The 19,976-nt window shown below is 39.0% G+C and overlaps 1 protein-coding gene across 1 annotated transcript in view; it reads right to left on the bottom strand.

The window, feature by feature from the left end:
* The window catches only part of COL4A5 (collagen type IV alpha 5 chain), a 77,094-nt gene that overhangs the window by 14,079 nt on the left and 43,039 nt on the right, over positions 1-19,976 (bottom strand). The window contains exons 20-40 of the mRNA XM_065729625.1: positions 19,756-19,929; positions 18,555-18,638; positions 17,344-17,436; positions 16,748-16,818; positions 16,365-16,556; positions 15,800-15,968; positions 15,076-15,168; positions 14,874-14,978; positions 14,181-14,278; positions 13,774-13,924; positions 13,047-13,160; positions 9,014-9,181; positions 8,049-8,138; positions 7,378-7,527; positions 5,986-6,084; positions 4,903-4,992; positions 4,147-4,286; positions 2,735-2,861; positions 1,406-1,486; positions 717-815; positions 80-130 (exon numbers count right to left, since the gene is read on the bottom strand). Of these exons, the coding sequence (XP_065585697.1) occupies positions 80-130; positions 717-815; positions 1,406-1,486; positions 2,735-2,861; positions 4,147-4,286; positions 4,903-4,992; positions 5,986-6,084; positions 7,378-7,527; positions 8,049-8,138; positions 9,014-9,181; positions 13,047-13,160; positions 13,774-13,924; positions 14,181-14,278; positions 14,874-14,978; positions 15,076-15,168; positions 15,800-15,968; positions 16,365-16,556; positions 16,748-16,818; positions 17,344-17,436; positions 18,555-18,638; positions 19,756-19,929 (2,439 nt within the window). The remainder of the gene's footprint in view (positions 1-79; positions 131-716; positions 816-1,405; positions 1,487-2,734; positions 2,862-4,146; positions 4,287-4,902; positions 4,993-5,985; positions 6,085-7,377; positions 7,528-8,048; positions 8,139-9,013; positions 9,182-13,046; positions 13,161-13,773; positions 13,925-14,180; positions 14,279-14,873; positions 14,979-15,075; positions 15,169-15,799; positions 15,969-16,364; positions 16,557-16,747; positions 16,819-17,343; positions 17,437-18,554; positions 18,639-19,755; positions 19,930-19,976) is intronic.

The following is a 19,976-nucleotide window of genomic DNA, read 5'->3' on the forward strand; positions in this document are numbered from 1 at the left end:
TATAACAGACAGTTTCCACTCAAACTTCTTCATATCAGCAATAATAATAATAATAATAAATACAGCAGAGAAACTGTACCTGACAATCCTGGGAGTCCTGGAGGTCCTGGGCGCCCAAAACCCGGCAGACCTGGAAAGAAACAGATTCAGTTAATAACGAACATTTAACTTTCAAGTCTCTGGGAAGAGGAATACAGAGCTAAGAATGATGAAAGTGGAGCTCATCTAAAATTCTGCTTCGTTATTCACATGCACAGTCCTTACCAAAACTACAGGTTTTGTTACAAAACGCATCTGTGACTTTCATAATATTATGAATATTTATAAATATTTCCACCCACTCACAATGTGCTCTGTCAGATTTTAGTTTATAACACATCTGTATTTCTTGTTGAGGTTCTAAGTTTGGGGCAGACATTCTGCCATTTATCCATTCTCTCACTGAGTTGAAGTAATACTGGTACCACTGAATACAAGAACAGTAGCCTGTGTTGAGACATGCCAGGGAATAAGAATCTGAGAGCTGACTGAATTCTAGTCCTGTGCTTCATGGGCATGTTGACAGCATCCTCTGTGAACCATTCAGCAGCTGGAAACCACAGAAGCAGTTTGAAGGTATATGGATAGTTAAAGGAAAAAATGGAATAGAAAAAGCAGGATGTCACAATGCATATTGAAGAGGACAAAAAAACCAGCACCACCAAAGGATACCTAACCTGGTTCACCCTTCTGACCAGCTGGTCCAGGAATACCATCTCGACCAGGCTGTCCCTTCTCTCCAGGAGGACCAGGAGGGCCAGGACGACCAGTATCACCTAAAAGGAGGATAGAACACATAAGCACAGCAAAGCATAGCCTACAATAAAATAAAAATAAAGTAAAAAAAACAAATAAATAAACGTACCCTGCCCCCAGCTGAATCTGAAGGTCTGAGAGTGTAGTATCGAAGTCACAAGGGTATAACCTTAAAATTAAAACCTCTCTGCTTTCTCTTGTTCTCTCTCTCCCACACTCCCTTTGACAATTTAGAAAAGGCTTTTATGCCCATGTTAAATAAATGCTTTATTAAAAATAACATAATGTTTCTTGCCAGTATAAGTCAGAATTTTTCTCTTACAGAATGATGTTCAACCACTGGAATACACAACCAAAGCTTGTAAATAGTGAAACAGTTAACTAGTTGTTTCAGTGGCTGATGATACGATTTAAATAGCAGACAAAAGTTGCGAAAAGTTAAAACTTTATTTCTTTTCTGTTTCATTCCAGTGAACTAAGCGTGCACAATGGCATCTGAGCATCCATTATGTATACACGCATTTTCATGATAAAAAGAAGAAAGGAGGAGGCCTCATGTGTTGTGCTTTTCACAGAAGCAGGTGACATTTGTCACACCGTACACACTCACCTACTGGCCCAGGTGGTCCAGGCAGCCCAGGATTACCTGGAGGCCCTTCAATACCTTTTGGTCCTGGAATTCCTGGTGTTCCTGTAAAGTACAAACAGTTCATTAAACAGGGCACAAAAGTGGCTTTTTTAGCAGGTGTTGAAATACTACTGTCTCAGATGCCCTGAGTAACAGATTAGCTAATTGTAAGTCCATTCTGCATATTTACAACTTAAGGAGGAGATGAACTATAAAGGGAAGAACGTATAGAAACAAAACATACTAGTATGACTGTCTTCACTGCTAATTTCAAGACTCCGGTCATCTTAATTGCTGAGTGCCAGTGGCCAAGGACAGAGTCAGTCTGGCAGTCTGCTAGGAAATTACCATTTTAGAGGCAGGTATTTCTTGTTGACAGCAAAGCAAAAGTAGTATGAACTATGGACAGTTCTTTCCCAGTCTTAGTATTTATGCCTGACTAACCTCTACAGCATAAACCGAGTGGGAGATAGGAAAACTGATAAACCTGTTAGAATGTCTGTTCTGAACATCATCTGAGCTTGATCAGGGGAGTGCTCAAATAATAACATTTTGACTGCTCACAGTTCTCCACGCATGGCATGAAGCACAGGTTAAATTCTCTCAGGTTCACGGCCAGGTTTTGTTCTGTGCTAAGCCTTCTGCTGCCATGACTACACTATTATAAATTCTCTGGCTCCCTAAGTTAAAGACAGCTCAAGCATGCTTGTAGAACATCCTTTATCTCTCCATAAGTAAAAACCTTCATTTTTAAGTCGTGTTTACACCAACAAACTGAGAATTGGAAGAACTGGCACATACCCATGAACTACCTACTAACATTTCCAGAAAATAGCATAAAGCCTAATTTCAAAATGTTTCAGACAGATTTCCCTTTAGAACACCTTTTAGACAAACACTTTTAACAAAAAAAAAGTTCATTTTTCCTGATTACACTATCATAATTGATTCGTGAAGGAAAAACTTGATCCAAAAACAGGTGTTTTGTAGGTCATAGGAGGCAAGGATCCAAGCAGCCACTCATAGGATTGGAACATGTTGGCTCACACAGCTACTACCCAGCCTCCCCCCAGTGCAGATGGGTCATTTCACATTGCTCTGAAGCAATGCACTCTCACACCTGAGCTTGCACTGACGGTTCCCATAGCACAAAGCTTGTAAGCAGCACATTCCTAAAGCTTTTGGAAGTAGAAGGAGCACTCCATCAATTACCCACTGAGTTATATATAATGTGCGTGCGTATGCATGTATGTATACATAATCTCCACTTCAGAAAACAAGAGAGAACAGAAAAATCCTGTTCAGAATTACCTGGGAATCCAGGAAGGCCTGGCTCTCCTTTTGCACCTGGACTGCCTGGCAATCCAGGCAAACCAGGATTTCCAGCTATACCTTTACTGCCTGGACTACCTGGGTATCCAGGCAAACCAATATCACCCTAGAAAACATTAAGCAGAAATAAGAACCCAGTCTTTGCAGGACCAGTAAGTCCTTCTTGTACATTCCCAGTTTTACCATCACAATTACACTGGTGTGTATTTCTTATATCCCGTTAATGCTAGCAATTTAACAACAACAAAAAAAGCCAAATAGCAAACCAACATTTTCAGTTTGCCAGCAGAATTTTTTCCTAAGCAAATTTGCAACCACCATTAAGAGAGCTGAGCCCTTTCTAGTTCTTTGATACTAGTGATGATGCAAGTGAGAAAGGAAAATCAAATTACCTTGCACATATCTGTGCAATCCTGATGCATTTCTATTTAATCCCAAGTAGTTATGCTCACATACCAGTTCATCAACTGGTCTTTCCCAGATTTTTTTGGGTAGTCTAACATTCAAAAACCAGTGACAGCTTTTAAAGTTTTAGCCATAAACAAATGTCAAATTGTAAAGGTTATTTGGGTTACCAGTAAATGCATACAAAACCAGAAATGGATTGAAAGCATACATATAAGGAACAAATAGTAATTAAATAAAGTTTTTAAAAGTAGAAGGTAAAAGTAGAAGGAAAGTGAGCTCATCTCTGAAATGACATGAAATTCTCTGCAGAGTAATCAGAACCTGAACAGAACAGAAGGTAGAACTTTAATGTTCTATAAAATGTACCAACAGTTGTTCTATTGCTTTTGACAGTCTGGAAAGAAACACACAACGTTTTAAACCAAATGTAACACCAATGAGGATTGTGGCATTAACTAGAAAATAAGCAGCAAAACGGGCATGGTCCTTGGTCCTCAACATGGTCCTGCCCAACCTGCTTTAGGTGATCCTGCCTGAACAGGAGGGTTGGAACAAGTAACCTTTAGGGCGCTCTCTAAGCAGCATTAATAATGATATGTCATTTCCATGGTAATTTTTTTTTCCTAAATGTGTGGTCTTCATTTTTTTTCCAGAATTAACTGTTCATTAGACATGGGAACAACGATACTTGTATAAATCCATATAAACTGTCAAAACACAGTGAGTATCAACGCAACCCAGAAAGACTGGAAAACCATCTTCGGATCTCAGCAGATTAAATTACACATAAATATTTTTCCCCATTAAAATTAGAAATTTTTGCTCCCACCTGAGCAGATGAGACTACAGGAAATTCTGCTTGTTCTTAATATATTTCTATACATATTTATTATTATAAATATGAAAAATGCATATTTTTTTAAAAATAAACACAATCTGATTTTTTTCATGTCATTTCCTATTGAAAAATTTTGCAAGCATACCTTTGGTCCTGGCAGACCAGGAATACCGATGCTTGAAAGACCAGGGTCACCTTTCTCCCCTTTCAGTCCAGGAAATCCAGCAGGCCCAGGCTGCCCTGGACGTCCTGCTATTCCTTGGCTGCCTTTACTTCCTGGGGGACCTGTCCAAAATATAAAACACAAGTTTTATTAATATAAATAAAACTTCCACAGTGGTTTAGAGAAGTCACTCATTATACCAGCTAACTAGACAGGACTAACAAATTAGCTTTGAATAACTAATGTTCTTCTGTTTTTAACAATTGTTGAAGATCTTCCATGGGTTTTTCATCACATCTTTAAGATTTCTTTTTTCTCCTTCTTAATGTACACAATTCCAAACCCCTCTTTTTATTACTTTGGTACAACTTAATACTACAAAAAGCAGCAGTCTTTATTAAGACTTCTTTCCCTGTTAAGTTTGTATCTGCTGACTGTCTGATGAGAACAGGATTTATTGAACCTTTTTATTTATTTATTTATTTTTGAGCTACTTCACAGAATGGAATCTAAGACATTAGAAAAAATGGAAGTTACAAAAAGCAGATCATCCTGCTTCTACTTCTGCAAGCACTTTGAAATTATGCATATTTACAACATATTTAGTATATAAATTTTCTAATGTGCACTTTCATTTAAATAAATTACTAAATGTTGCACACACACAGGTCCACTTTCATATTACAGAAATGAAAAGCACTAGCCTAAACAAAGTAAAATATGAGCAGATGAACTAACCTGGAAGGCCCATCTCTCCCATGGCACCTTTTAGCCCTGGAGGCCCTGTTGGTCCTGGCTGCCCAGGAAGCCCCATGTCTCCTTTGATGCCTGGAAAAGTTATGGGTTTAGTTAATTAATTACAGTAATTAAAAGTTTCTGATATTCATGTACTGTCATACAAATATGCTTGTCATCTAATTACAAAGGGCAATGGATTTGAAGTTACTTGAAACCTCAAGCTTCTCCTAGATACTTCTCCTAATCTGTAGAGAAATTTTAAACTACTTTAGTTCTTTGCCAAGATTTGACTAGGACAATTTCTTCTTTGTTCTGGAGATTAGTCTGATTAAATGGGTCAAATCTCAGCCTACAATTTAGTAACAATCTGAAATAATTTAGTACCACTGTGACTTGGTCTCTTGTGAACAGTTCTGCAGAATGAACACATTATTTCTTCCTCTATCTGCAATAGGTAGGAGCTTTTATTAGAAAATTAAATGTGACCTACAGTGTTCTAACTAGTATGAGTCCTGGATGGTTAAAAAATTCCCAAAGCCCAACAAGATATTTAGAGCAAGACCTACATCAGACATAGTGAGCAAAGATCCCAGATTTCAGATAACTTGAGGTAGCTGTAGGAAGAAGTGCAGCAAAACAGAATTTGTCTTCTTGATGCTCAGAATTCTTGAAAGCAAAGATGTGACATCCAGACAGCTTTCACACTACACTCAATTGGTTATTTCAAAAGTGCAAATATAGTGATTTACAATGTAAGATGTAAACATTAATAAAAAATCCAAGTCTTGTTGGCAAATCCTGCTTTGGTTACTCAAGCAACATGCACTTCTCCAGCCATCCTAAAGGCAGTCCTCATCTTCAGTGGAATCAGCTTAAAACTGCTTTTGGGTCTGTTCAGAGGAAAGAGCTCAAAGCAGCCTGGTTGGATAATAATTTTGAACAGCCCTAAACTGTGCTGCAGTTTTAAGTGCAAATCCTCAGGCTTTTCTTAGATATGCCTCTATTAACTTCCCAATCCCACAATATAAAAATGCATGAATATTTTATGTAACAAAACTATCCATCTAAAGCTTGTCTACTTACCTGGCAACCCTGGTGCACCTGGTGGACCACTAAGTCCTGGTGGACCTGGGTCACCTGGGAGACCTTGATAACCTTTCTGCCCTGACAATCCAGGAACACCTTAAAGAAAAGGATATATTTTCATTATTATTGTTATCATTATTATGACTATTACTGTATATTTGCTTTAACATTAAATTATAGGATGTTTACATGTATGAATAAAAATCCAAATAGGGATTTTTCTCCTGTGAATATAACTCCCCCTATATTTGGCCAAGAGAAGTATCACAGGACAAAAAATACTGCTACTGAAAAGTTTTAAATAACTACATTATGAAAACAATATGCTGCAAGTGGAGTAAAAAGTAACTTTTCAACTAACATCAGTACACTTCACTCAGAAGGGATTCTTTTTGGACAAGCAGACTCTATGCTAACCTCTCTACGTTCATTCAGATTATTGATATATGTGTTCAATTACATCGGTACACTCAAAGCCCTTCAGGATTGAGCTGTTATAACAAGTAATGAAGGTATTTTGGCAGATTTTTACAACTACTATGTTGTTACTATCCCATACAATAAGTTTGAGCAGCCATACAAACATACTTAAGTCTGCTTTCTACAGTTTACGCTTAACAGAAAAAAACTTAAAAAGCAAATGTCTTAGGAGCTTACCTAGGCTTCACAGAAATTAATACAACAGATAAATTAGCACACAGTGGCTGGGACAACGTTACAGAAAGGCATTCCGGTTCTCTCTAGGGTAGAATATTTTTACACTTCTCAAGACTAAATTAGAGTTCAAAGATGACATGAGAACATTTGTGGGGGGTGAGGAAGGGGGAGTAGAAATGCAAGCAAGAGAGAAAACAGACTGGAGTGAACTGAGAAAACCTTCAAGGCTTCCAGCTTCTTGAGATGACACACAGAGATGACATTTTGCTGAGCTGAGGGTAAGCTTACAGAGACACCCAAAGGGAGAATTTGGAGGCGACGCATGAGCAGATGACCTGTGCAATTCCACCCTACAAGGCAAAATCCCAATGGCCTGAGAGACAGCAGCAATACAGCTAGCACAGCAGCCATGACAACTCTCTCTCATCATACTTAGGAATAACAACTGAAGACTGAATCCTAACCCTGGTAAGAGCACCTTAGTGCTATTACAACATAGTCATAGACCAAATAATATAATAGTTAACGAACAGTGACATTGCAAACCAGAGTACCTTCATCACAGAACTCCTTTAATAAGAAAGCTTAAATTAAGAGAACCTGACTCGACTTTCCTATTCTGAGTTTATTTTTTCTGTAAGAAAGAATGAATTGCAATGGATTCAGTTAGAGGTCACTGTTATCTGCAGGGGCCAAGCCACCACCCCAGAATCCACAAACAAAGTTCTATACCTGGAACACCCGGCTCGCCTTTTTCTCCTTTTGCTCCTAGCTGTTTTGGATCAACTTTTCCTGGTGGACCTGGCAGGCCTGCTTCACCTTTGATACCTTTTTGTCCTAACGGTCCAGGAGGCCCTGGTGGGCCAGGCAGTCCATTATTACCTACAGTAGGTAAAGACAACAAAAGAGAAGAATACAGTCCATAAGGTAGGCTAATGGATTTCTAATTCTTTTCCTTACTTAGGTTGGTCATGACTTATTCACTGAAGTTTGAATTCTCTGAATGACCTGTCAGTTTATGCAAGGTTCTCCACAGCAACTTAAGCCCTGGAACAAACCTGAACGAGTGGACTGCACGGGGATGTCTGTTCTGCAAGAAGGCAGTCTTTCAGCACAGAGGAAACAGCTGTCTGTGTGACCCACATTGAGAGCCCTACCTGGGTCCCATCAGTCCAAGGATAACACTTTAAAAATAGGTAACATTTCATGACATCAATTAAAGAATACTGACTGAATGCTATGGTTTAAAACTGGAAAGCAATTATGAACATGAGAACTGTAAACATAACCCACATGGATCCCAGTAATTAATTTGTGATGTTAGCATTACAAAGCCACTTTCCACGCGGGACATGGAAACAGCATTCTGCATTCTCTTCATGATAGGAAAAAACAAACAGTACCTTTCAAGCCAGGAAGGCCACTTCTTCCAGGAGTTCCTGGAGGCCCTGGAGGCCCAGGGGCTCCCATGACGCCCATCTCACCTTTGGCACCTAAACATATTGAATCAACACTGTCATTCCAAACAAAAAGCCAAAGCCCATCAGTACCTAACACCACCTTGCCTGTATCTCTATAGTATTAATGATCACATGCATATAAACAGTGAACTATGGTTTAAGGAAATTACAAACACTAGGTTCTTCATTGGTCTGAATTAGAAGAATACTTGAAAATGTTATCAATTTTTCAACAATTAAGTCCTAGGAAGAAAATTTTCAGTGCACTGTTCAGTAAAAAACATACTTAGATCTCCAATAAGTTTAGTTCTCTGGTTTGAAAAATAAATACTTGGTTGAAAGTAAACTCAAATTCACTGAAAGCCAAGAAGTTACAAATACACTACTTGCAAAAACTTTAATATGTCCCGTCCCGTCCCCCCCCCCAGGCATAAACAGAGATCTTCAAAACTTAAAACTGAGATTTCTTGTCCAGAAGGAGTAAAAGACTGTGATGACTAAATAACAAAAAGAATAAGTAAATTAATATTTTAAACTATGTGCTGGATCCAGTTGACAGCACTACTTTCTTAAAAAATAAAAAAACAAAACCAAAACAACCTAAATAGTAGCAATGACTGGAAAAGAAATCAGATAATAAACTAGAAAGTTAAGGTTATATAATGGGAATAATTGATTTCACTTTTGAAAGCTATGAAACAGTAACATGGAGAATACTGTATCAAGCAAAAGGGAAGAGTGGAGGGATTTAGGAGTTTAATGCAACAACACTATGAAATGCAATACTTAGCATGGATCCAACTTTAAGCAAATAGGATAAACACTGAGGCTCTCTAAGCCAAGCATAAGAAATATTCACCTGCAACTACAGTTTGGCCTTTGTCCACAGGTAAAAAATGTGAACTTACCAGGAAATCCAGGTATTCCATCCCGGCCAGGTGGCCCAGGTGAGCCCTGAGGGCCTGGAAGGCCAGGGGGTCCTGGATATCCTGGGCTTCCTTGGTCACCTGGAGGACCAGGAACATCGAAGCCTGGAGGACCTGGATCCCCTTTCTCCCCTGGCACGCCCTGCAACCCTGGACAATGTTAAGATACAATCTTTTAGCAAAAAAAAACCCAAACAACAAGGCAAGGCTGAGATCTGTGTGTCTCTGGGCATTGTACTATAGCAATAGACAAGTTTTATCTGCAAAATATTCCTAGCACTGATGAAAATCCACAAATTCTTTTAAACCCATGTATTTTTAATGACTTCCTAGGCACTGGATGCCTTATTCCCCTGAAGATTTTCCTGAAGAGATGTATTACTACAGTTTTAACAAACTGTAGCAAATATGAAGGAAAGAATACCTTTCTTCAATAACCATTTAATTCTGATTAATAAAATAAATATCCAAGTAAAATAAATATCAAAGATTGATTAGGTTGGTTTGTATTTTGTCATTAAGTATAAAGTGATTCTCAGAAGTATATTTCCATCTTATAACATTCTAAGATAACAGCTGAATGTTTTTGAAGCACAGCAAAATTCTGCACTGCATTACGTTTCTCTGAGTGAAAAATATGAATAGTCAGAATATGTTCAACATTGTTTAATGCTAACAATTCTGAGCTCGAGGCACTGCTGAAGCAAGCAGACAGCTTGCTTCCCTCCAGTGCCCTGTATCAGAGATGGTACATACTCTTAAAAGGTAAAAAAATGACCATTCTTAAATGAGAAGCTAAGAAAAAAGCTTTGGTAAAGAAACCACAGTACCTGGGGAACCTGAGGTTCAATAAGCCAATGAGTTAAAGCTCATCAGGAAGTTGAGACAGGTAGCAGTAAGGAGTTGTAATAGTTGTTAAATTAGGAAACAAAATAAAGCACATACAAGTTAGAGAAAAAAAAAAGCAAATAAAATTCAAAACAGATCTAAGTACAAAGAATACAACATCAACACTGTTAAGAGAAACCAGACTGTAAGGAAATCTGGGTGTCCTGTTCAAAGTACAGCCACTATTGTATTCAGAAATGAGAAACAAAGCAATGTATTTTCAAATACTGATGACACATTCTTTAAAAAAAAACTGTATGGGCTCCTCTCCACACATCTAGCCTTCTCTTCACAACTGAGAGGAACAAGATGTTTCTGAACTCTCTCACCTGAAACTATCATTACTAGATACTGGGTTGGGCAGGCACCTTTTGAACACCAGAGTACATCCAAGCAAATAGCTTCTTGTACCTAGCAAATCCTTCCAAACAGGGATTTTCAAAAGATCCTTCCACTTTATAACAAATACAAAAAAACAACAACAAAAAGAAAACACAAACCAAAACATTCAAGATGTGTTTTTTGTTTTGGTTGTTTTTCACTGTATCATTTTTCAAACTGACATCCTTACACTTGCTCAGATGGTTTATTACACTTCACATGCCCTAGCATAGTGCATTGAGATTATGAAAACATTATGCCAAAAGCTCACAAATACAAGGCAGTGTTACTCTGACAGGGACCCCTCCTTCTCAGCTGCAGGAACAAGCTTAAGAATGATGCTGTGATGTGCATTTTTCATGCTGAAAAGGCAGATCATGTTTTCTTGACTGTGTAGGCTGCAGAGGTCCACTTGTTAATTATAATCACACTCTCTATTGGCAGCTGCTTACCACTGTATTAAACTATGGTGTCATGTGCCTGGAACTGCTTACTTTGCAGAGAAAAAACAATATCAGAGGATGGATAGGGATTCTGTGTGTTCTTTCAGCAAGTTAAAAAAAAAACCAAACACAAGGCCAAAAATGACAACTTTTAACCTAGTAATAGGACAAACTCAGTATCTAAAATGATAAAGATACTTTGCAAATACAAATTCTAATTAAATTTCTAGTTCTCAAAAGTCTAATCATGACATAATTAGAATAATACAGACAGTAAAATAAATTCTAGACTAATCTGCTACATATTCAGAAAAATCTGCTGAATTACTGCAAACTATTAAAAGAAATGATGGTACAGAGAAAGGAAAATCTGAAGAGGGAAATCCTTTCAAGAATTTTCCCATCTGCCTGTAAAACAGGACCCTATCATTGCACCATTTAAAAGAATCATAACAGATTTGGAAGACAACGAAACAAGGGACAATAGATAGGAACGTAAGGCACAAAACACAAACAGCACTGCCAGAGGGTGCAACAAGGAGTTCTCAAATGGGGAGTCAACCATGCACTGGATTTCAGGGGAACCACATCATTAGTAGCCACAGTACAAATATGAAGAGTGAAAACATAACCATTTTGGTATGCCAGCTTCACTGGTAATTCTGCATTGGTCAAAACTGATATTTCACAGAATACCATGACCACATGAACTCAAATTCCGGCCAGTACCTGAAGAGATGTTACAGGAAAAGCAAACAACGTGCATTGGATGAAACATTCAAACCTATACTAACATCTCTCCCCAGCAATGCACACTTAAGTTGCCTTCTGCTTCAGTTCAGCCTGAAGAGCAGTTCTAGGTTCAGGAGAGGTATGGTGAGCCCAGTTAATTCAGGGAGAAGAGCTAACTGATAGCTCAAGGAACTTCCATGCACCTCATTCAGACCTTTCTGTCCCCAGCTCTTTAAGACTCAACACATTTAAGATCTGCTGGTGCAGCAACCACACATTCCTTTCCCAGTTGGGAAATTGGTGAAAAAATACATCTGAGGCACGCTCATGCCAACAGAGAATGTTCTAACTGTGTGGTGACTGTCATGCACTTGCAACATCAAGGGTTGGTGCACAGCAAGACCATCCATGGAGTGCAGGAATAAAGGAACTTCCCTAAACAAGCTCTGTGAATAGCATGATGCACATGCATGCACATATAATCTTTTTGCACAGAAGCAGAACAAATTTGTATTTTCATCAATCAGCAGTCATTTTAGACAAAGTACAATCAAGTGCCCTTCAGACAGAGAACTGTAACTATCTTTAGATCTTACTTTGCTAATCTACTTTAAACCTATCAGGACTCTCATAACTTGCAGGCTTCGCGCGTTTGAGAAAAGGAATCAGGACACCCAGAACTCAGAAGTTTTTGTAAGAGAAATTCTAAGGGTGTTTTCAAGGCATACTTAAGACAAAGTGAAAGCATAGGAACTCTTCTACTGAGGGTCTTTTGTCAACACAGTACTCCTCTACAAAATAATGAACAAGCTACTTTAGAATGCTCATTCTTTCTTCCTTTCCATTAACTGAGTTCATCTGTGCTTCAGCTTCCATTGTAATGAAAAGTGCCTAATCATAAGGGAGAACCTGAATTACTCTCTTGACTTTGCACTCACCATTTAAGCGGAGGATATCTAGCACTGTACAGAGGATTTAGTTAGCTTTCTTTCCAAACACATAAATGAAATTTGTAGATAATAATGTAAAGAAATCATTAAAAAAATCTCTCTCACTCAGTGAATTTGGAATAGAGTTCAGTAAGCTAGAAATCTGTTCTGGAATTTAAGAATCATCTTGCCATTTGAAAGCAATGTAATGACAGCACAACACAGGCATCTAAGGGCAGCTTTCCTCCCTTCTCTGTGTCCCAAAACCTCTACACTGACATTGTGTTACCTTCTGTCTTGTCCTGAAGTGTAAATATTGTGATAAACTCCTTTACAGAGATCATCTCTGCCACATCTGCATACTATATTTCCTGGAATCTCTGCTGAGGCAGAGAAAAAAAATAGATTTTTACAACCTACTAAGCTCTCAATGTCATGAAAATAGCAGGGTTGAATATACTTCGGATTACAGTAAGAATCACTGTGCAACAAGCTTTGCCCACTTCACTGGCAAGACAGCTAAGCTAACAGAAAAGTTTCTAATTTTCTTTATGTATGTGTTCAGATGGGCCTTGAGTGTTCCATGTACCTACTTGGATTATGTCAGAAATAAACTCAGGGTATGACTTGTATGCATTTTACCTGGTGGGCCAACAGGACCTGGTGGTCCTGGAGGTCCAGGTGGCCCTTGGCCTCCAATGCCAGGGATGCCCGGTGGGCCTGGAAGTCCTGGTGGTCCGCTTGGTCCAGGGTCACCTAAAAGAACATTCTTGCTTAGTTAAATAGTGAACTCAATTCAGAGATACTTGCTTTCAGGTGCAGAGTGGTGCCTGCATATTGTTTCTGAAATCTCATTTTTGCATACAAAATAAATATGGATCTGATATAGTGAAAAAGCCACACCTCAGAGGCAAGCCAGAGATTTGTTCTCTCTTTCTCTCCCTCTGTGCAATGTATAAAGTCTACATTTCTATACTACACAGGGAAACATTCTTGCATTATAATCCACATCTAACTTAACAGATGCCTCTTTGTAAACTAGACATACTCTGCAATATAATACAGGTAGATATGAACAGCAGGAAATCATCAATTTCTAAAAGTGCTCTACATAGAGTATAAAAAAATGACAATCATCCTACATTACTCCCACAGAAGCATGATTAGTCTCTAGATGACAGACTTTCAGAGGCTGACCCACAAGTTGATATCTACTCCCTTGCTTACTTGCCTTTTGAGAATACAAGTTTCCATTTACACAGGGAACTGAGCTTTGGAGAAATAGATTCTGAAGTAATTGCCACATGATTCTTACTGCAGACAGTTATTAAGCGCAAAAGAGAACAGAAAAGGGGAGACTTCTCTATACCTTTGGGTCCTGGAGTTCCATCAAAACCTGCTCGTCCTGGAAGACCAGGATTTCCTGGGAAGCCAGGATCACCTTTAGGCCCTTGAACTCCTTTTATGCCTGGTGGTCCTGGGGGTCCAGGTGGTCCTGGAACACCAAATCCACGATCCCCCTGTAACAAATTAAAATCAACAGATTTTAAAGAGAAGGTTTCTGAGTTTAACCTCTCCTGGAAAATGCTAGAGCACTAAAGAAAAAACACACATCATCTCAAGAGTTCTATTTCTTTTTGTCTACGCTCATTCAAGATTCAGGTAGAAAATGTGACTAAAGCTAATGAGAGGTGAGAACCTCCCTGTTGATCAACTTCACAGATGTAAACAAACCTTCAAAAAATGAAGCCTTATATTAAATAAGCAAGCACAGACCTTCTGGCCTGGGAAACCAGGTGGTCCAGGAGGTCCATCTAGGCCAGGGCGACCTGGAGTTCCTGGAGCTCCGGGTGGGCCGGGAGTCCCTGGGAAACCTACACATGACATAATGGTTAGGGCAGCAGAGAGAAGATACCAGAGAGCATTGGAACAGCCCTTCCAAGAATATTCAGGTATCATCAAAAATAATCTCTGAAAAGTAGTTCTGTGTTAGCTCAAGGATATTCAGGAGGTACCCTTCTGGCTGAGATAGCTTTGAGTATGCAGCCTCTACCACAGAGGATCTCTGGGACTCTGCTCAGAGGAGGGCACTTGCTTTTCTGTGTGTTCTAACAACAATTACAAACAGTTCACATCTGAAACAATAAAATCTTGAGAGAGCATTTGGAGATCATTTATCAATAGCTCAAACTTTCATAGTTTCTGAAAGCTTTTTCCATTTGTTTTAGTATCTTGGATTAATGAAAGACATAAGCTACCACAAAGAAGCAGTGTAATGAACAGAGGAATGAGAGCTCAGCACGTAGGTTTCTTGCTGATATTTCTGTAAGTCTAAGGATCTACAAATTCCAGACAAACATTTTTTTAAGGATTACAGAGAGATCAATTCACTACGAGTAAGTGAAGAGGCACAATCCTCAGTGTCCCCTCTTTCAGATAGTAAGTACAGCAACATGGTTGCAAACGTACCTTTTGGGCCTGGTGGACCTGGAAGTCCAATGCCAGGAATACCTGGCTCTCCCTTTGCACCTGGGATGCCTGATAAGCCACGCTGACCTGGCTGACCAGGATCCCCTGTTAAAAGAAGAAAGTTATCAAGAGTCAGTCATAAAAAAAAAATAATAACAAACTGTCCTTGGAACTCCATGGACTGGTAAAGTTGCTGCTTCACCTGGAAGACCTGGGTCACCATTCCTTCCTGGAGGACCAGGGGGTCCAGGAACTCCTGGTTCTGTAATAGTCTGACCAGGGTCACCTTTTGGACCTGAGAAAGAAAAGAAGAAACTTATATCAGTCAACAGAATTTTCTTCTCTGTATTTATTTGAGTAGAAAGAAAAGTTGCTAGCCATATCTCAAGCTTACAAAGAACATAAACACCAGAACATGACTCTGCCCATTAGGCTATCTGGCCCTGAGCCCCAAACGGCCCTTATAGACTTAGAAGCATTGTTTATATAAGAGTTTTCTGTCAGGTCATTTTTCAGCTTCCTCCAAGGTACCATGATATGAATAGTATTTTCCATAGCTAGCTTCAATACAACTTAGGATCTGTGCAGCTGACAACGAAGTAACAAAAGTAAAGCCTTGTTTCTAAAAGCAGTTGTGGTCACACCATAATTAAGTGTAAGCCAGATGGAAGATACAGCGCACTTCCACTAAAGTAAATAAAAAAGCAGAAGCCTCTCTAGAGGTCAGAGCAGAAGGGAAAGTCATAGTCCTATAATAATATAAAATTTCAGCTCACTTTGTGATTCTGTGGTGGCCTTCAGTAAGAGAACTTACAAACACTAGGTCTTACAGTGCCTTTGAGGAAAGCTTACGTTCTGAGAACTATCCAGAGCCTGCAGATAAAAACTTGCAGCTTCTGTTCAAGAACATACAGAGACTAACTCACCAGGAACTCCAGGAGGCCCTGGACGACCTGATACACCTTGGATGCCCTTTTCACCAGGTAAACCTTGTGGACCAAAACCTGGAGGTCCAGGAAGCCCTTTGTCTCCAGGAAGACCTGGTATTCCTGGGTCACCTGGAATTCCCATTTCTCCTTTGAATGCAACACTGCCCTGAAAGAAAGAACAGCAGGATAAGAAAGAGGAACATGTGAAGTATTTGATGTCTTCTGTTTTGAAACTATTTGCCATTTTTCATCCCTCTAACCCACACAGCCATTAGCTGTCAGCATCTTATTAAAGGCAAGGTTTAAACCTGTCTAATTAATCCATCACACCATACAGGTGAAATTCAAAGAATGATGGAAAGGACCAGCTGATACGATCCAAGAGAAGAGGTACTGACAGGTTGCAGGGACTACTCTGTACATCATGAATAGATTAGCATCTATGGAAGAGAGTTATTGAGAAAAATTAAGAAGAACCTGCAATTATCAGTCCTTTTATCTGCACTATCCAGAATGCATCCAAAGCATGTGTCCAATCAAGACATCATAAAATGGAACTCACAGGTTCCCCTTTAGGGCCAGGCAGACCTGGCAGTCCATCTCGTCCAGGAGTGCCATCTATTCCAGGAAGACCTGGGGGTCCAGGGAAGCCAGGGTCTCCTTTGTCACCTTTCATTCTTGGTGAAGCTAAGACATCCCCAGGGTCTCCTTTAGGACCAGGTCTCCCAGGAGCACCTGGTGGCCCTGGGAATCCCTGAGGGAAAACAAACAAACAACTTGTTTTTCCTTTCACATCCTGTCTGAGGTTGACACAAGAATTATGTGCTCAAAGTAGCTAAGATACACAAAAAATATTCATAAGACAAGAATTTGTACACTGATGTACCAAACATGGAAGACAAATGAGATGCTGTTTCCCCGGTAAAACATAACAGCGCCACTTACTGGCGGCCCTACAAGGCCGGTAATTCCTGGAAGCCCCTTTTCACCTTTTGGCCCAGGAAAGCCAGGAGAACCTGAGTAGTGAGGAAAAGACAGAAAACGAAAATATAGAAGCTGTAAATACCAAACATGTTGTTTGCACAAGATAATAGGCTAAGCTGTTTAAAATCAGGCAAAGTTTAGTAAGTGAGAAAGCTTGATTTTTCTGGGGTAGAACAAAACTTGTTAAGTCAAATCAGGAGGGCCAGAAAACGTCCCACTTAGAAAGCTCCAGCTCTTCTATCATTCAGAAACAGCGAGTTGCAGCATTTTGTTTTCCTTCAGCTAAATCTACAGCAAACCATATACCTTCAATGGGCAGAACGCTTGTAAACCTGTCTTTGATCAGAAAATTATTATTTTCAAAACACAAGTTTTTCAAAAATGAGTGTTTATTTTACATATACTCCTAACAGTCCTTAGCTGGGCAAGACAGGACAGAAACCACCTATATGCCTGAGATGGCAACTGTGCATCAGAATTTGAACACAATATACAGATACTCAAATCTGAAGGTGGCTTTGTAGAATATATTAAAATAATGAAGACTACAGCCTTACCTGGACTCCCTGGAGGTCCCGGTGGTCCTCTCTCACCAGGAGGTCCAGATATTCCAGTTCCTATACAATTGAAGCATGTGTCTCCTTGATCACCTACAAAGAGTTGCATTGAAAAAGCATACTTGAGCATCAGATCTCAGAAAATATTAAAAATTATTGCTACTGATTTGTAATATCAGGTCCAAAATGACAACTTTATGTAACTATTTGATAACTTAAAGCTTCCCCAATGAAGGCCAAACTGAAGCTTTTTGGCCACTATGAATCAGTCAACTAATATATATGGTTAGAATGTATTTAGGATAGCGTAGTATGAAACAAAACAAAAAATAAGCTCACAATAATAAATTATAAAACTGAACTTTTTTCTTGTCAATTAGTCACCTTCTACAGCAGGTTCCTGCATATATATATATATATATATATATATGTATATATGTATATATGTAAAAGAAAAAAGTTCTTTTAATAAAGTTTAGAAATCTCATTCACTTACAGACTTTTCTATGACATTTAGCACTGTAATGTCTAAAGACTTCATTATGGTTAATTAATTAATCCTTGGAAAATCCATGTTTGAAGGGAGTATGAAATTGAGATGTCATCAGTCATCTAAGTCATGACTCAAAGTCATCTAAGATGTCCATGGTTGACCCAGGAAAAGATTCTCACTTACCCATATCAGCATCCTCATTGCAAGGTTGTCTTTTTGGAGACAAGGATACACATTAAAGATATCTTTCTTTTCCTTACCAAACAAGCAGACAAACTCATTCTAGACTGACCAACTCAAATAGTGAATCTTGTATTTAGAATTTCAATGCTACTTTCCTTAAAAAAATGCTGAATTTATTCATTAAGTATAAAATGTTCTAATGTTCTCACATGGAGTTGGCAACTGGTGTTACAAATCTATTAAGTTTCTATCTATCTGGAAGGTACTTTAAAATCCAAAGCTTAATTTTACATTAATGATTGCCTACACTAGGCCCACGTGCAAACTGGTTACACCCTAAATCACTTTGAGATTCCTGTGCTCTACAGTAGAGGAGGGGCTATCCTAAGTCCAATCAAAACAGACATCTTTTACTCAGAAATAAAATATCTACTGTCAACCCCACTGTTTACCATTCTTTAATGCAGGCTTTATATTGTTTAACAAGCTTTAACAAAAAGAAAAACAAAAGCAAAATATAGCCATGACACTGTACCTTTTTGGCCTCTCTCTCCTGCAAAGCCTTGTTGTCCTGGAATCCCTGGAGGACCTGGTGGGCCCCGTTCACATAATCCTTCACCTAAAACACAGGAGAGATTTCATCATCAAATTATACTAGAATACAGGTATTCGACTTAAAAAAAAATGATAATAATACCTCGTATTTGTAAGTATATTCTAATATATAATATACACACACAGTCAGATCAAACACTGTAAAAACTCAGACACAGCACTGCTACAACTCATTAACATAACCTAAACTCAAAAGAAAACAATCTGTTGACATTACACAACAGCCATCAGCTTTCCTTCAAAACCTCTCTCCCACAACCTGTACATGTCCATCTCTACACTCCATTTAGCTTTAGATCGTAGAAATGTGTACGAAATGTAATCAGTTTGAGTCAGGAGACTCAAGATGCCAATGCCATGTAGATACTGGATTTCTCTTTGAATCATGTTAGGCTCCCTCCATCATAACTATCCAGTTCTCAACTCCCATTCCCCAGTTCTCTTTTCCCAAAAGTGAGACAGAAGCTTTCATCCCAATTGTCCACTAGTTTATCAAATTACACTGAAAATTTGACTCCTATTATCATAACCCCTCCAAGCATTTATTAGACAATATCATGAAAGTTAAATTCACTCGAGAAAGCGTTATAGCAGTTATCTTCTGCTTTATGTAGAAATTTTAATGGAATTTTAATCAGTTGGATTAAAAAGAATTTAACAACAGTTGGGATAAAAAATATTTGATTTTATATTGCTGGGCCGAATCCGTCCTGCTCTAGAGGACTGTCATTACTGTGTAAGTGAGCACAAAGGTTCTTCAAGTCTGATAAGAGTTCTCCTCCTCCACTCTAGCTGAATCTCACTGATTAATTAGTCAAGGCAGGGCTCACTTGAGGTAGGAAGAGACATGATAAAGCCAGACTGCAACTCACACTACTATATTCCCAAATTCTGTAATCCTCTAGATTACATCAGTTAGAACTCTCCTACAATTGTCCTGATGTGCAATGTGAGTGACTTGGGAAGATGCATACGTATAGCTTGGAATCTGCTTGGTAGCTTGAAAGCTGCTGGTAAATTATACCTTTGGAGAAAAAGTTAACAACAACAAAAATAAACAACAAACTGACTGAAAGTCAAAACTGTTCAGTCTCCTTGCTTCCTATATGGTAACCACTTACCAGGAGGAACAGATGGTGCAGGTGGTCCTGGAGGACCTGGAGGCCCTGGAGGTCCCCGTGGTCCATCAAGTCCTGGTTGTCCAGGAATGGAAACACCAGGTAAACCTGGATCTCCCTTCTGCCCTCTTTCACCAGGTAAGCCAGGTGGGCCAGGAGGTCCAACAGTAGTGATCCCTAAGATGTGAAAAACAGTTTCCTTAGAGCTCAAAGGTTTGAACTAA

This window comes from Cyrtonyx montezumae, unplaced genomic scaffold, assembly GCF_038088225.1.
Source record: "Cyrtonyx montezumae isolate F1298 unplaced genomic scaffold, pur_monq_1.0 scaffold_11, whole genome shotgun sequence".
NCBI classification, from domain to species: domain Eukaryota; kingdom Metazoa; phylum Chordata; class Aves; order Galliformes; family Odontophoridae; genus Cyrtonyx; species Cyrtonyx montezumae.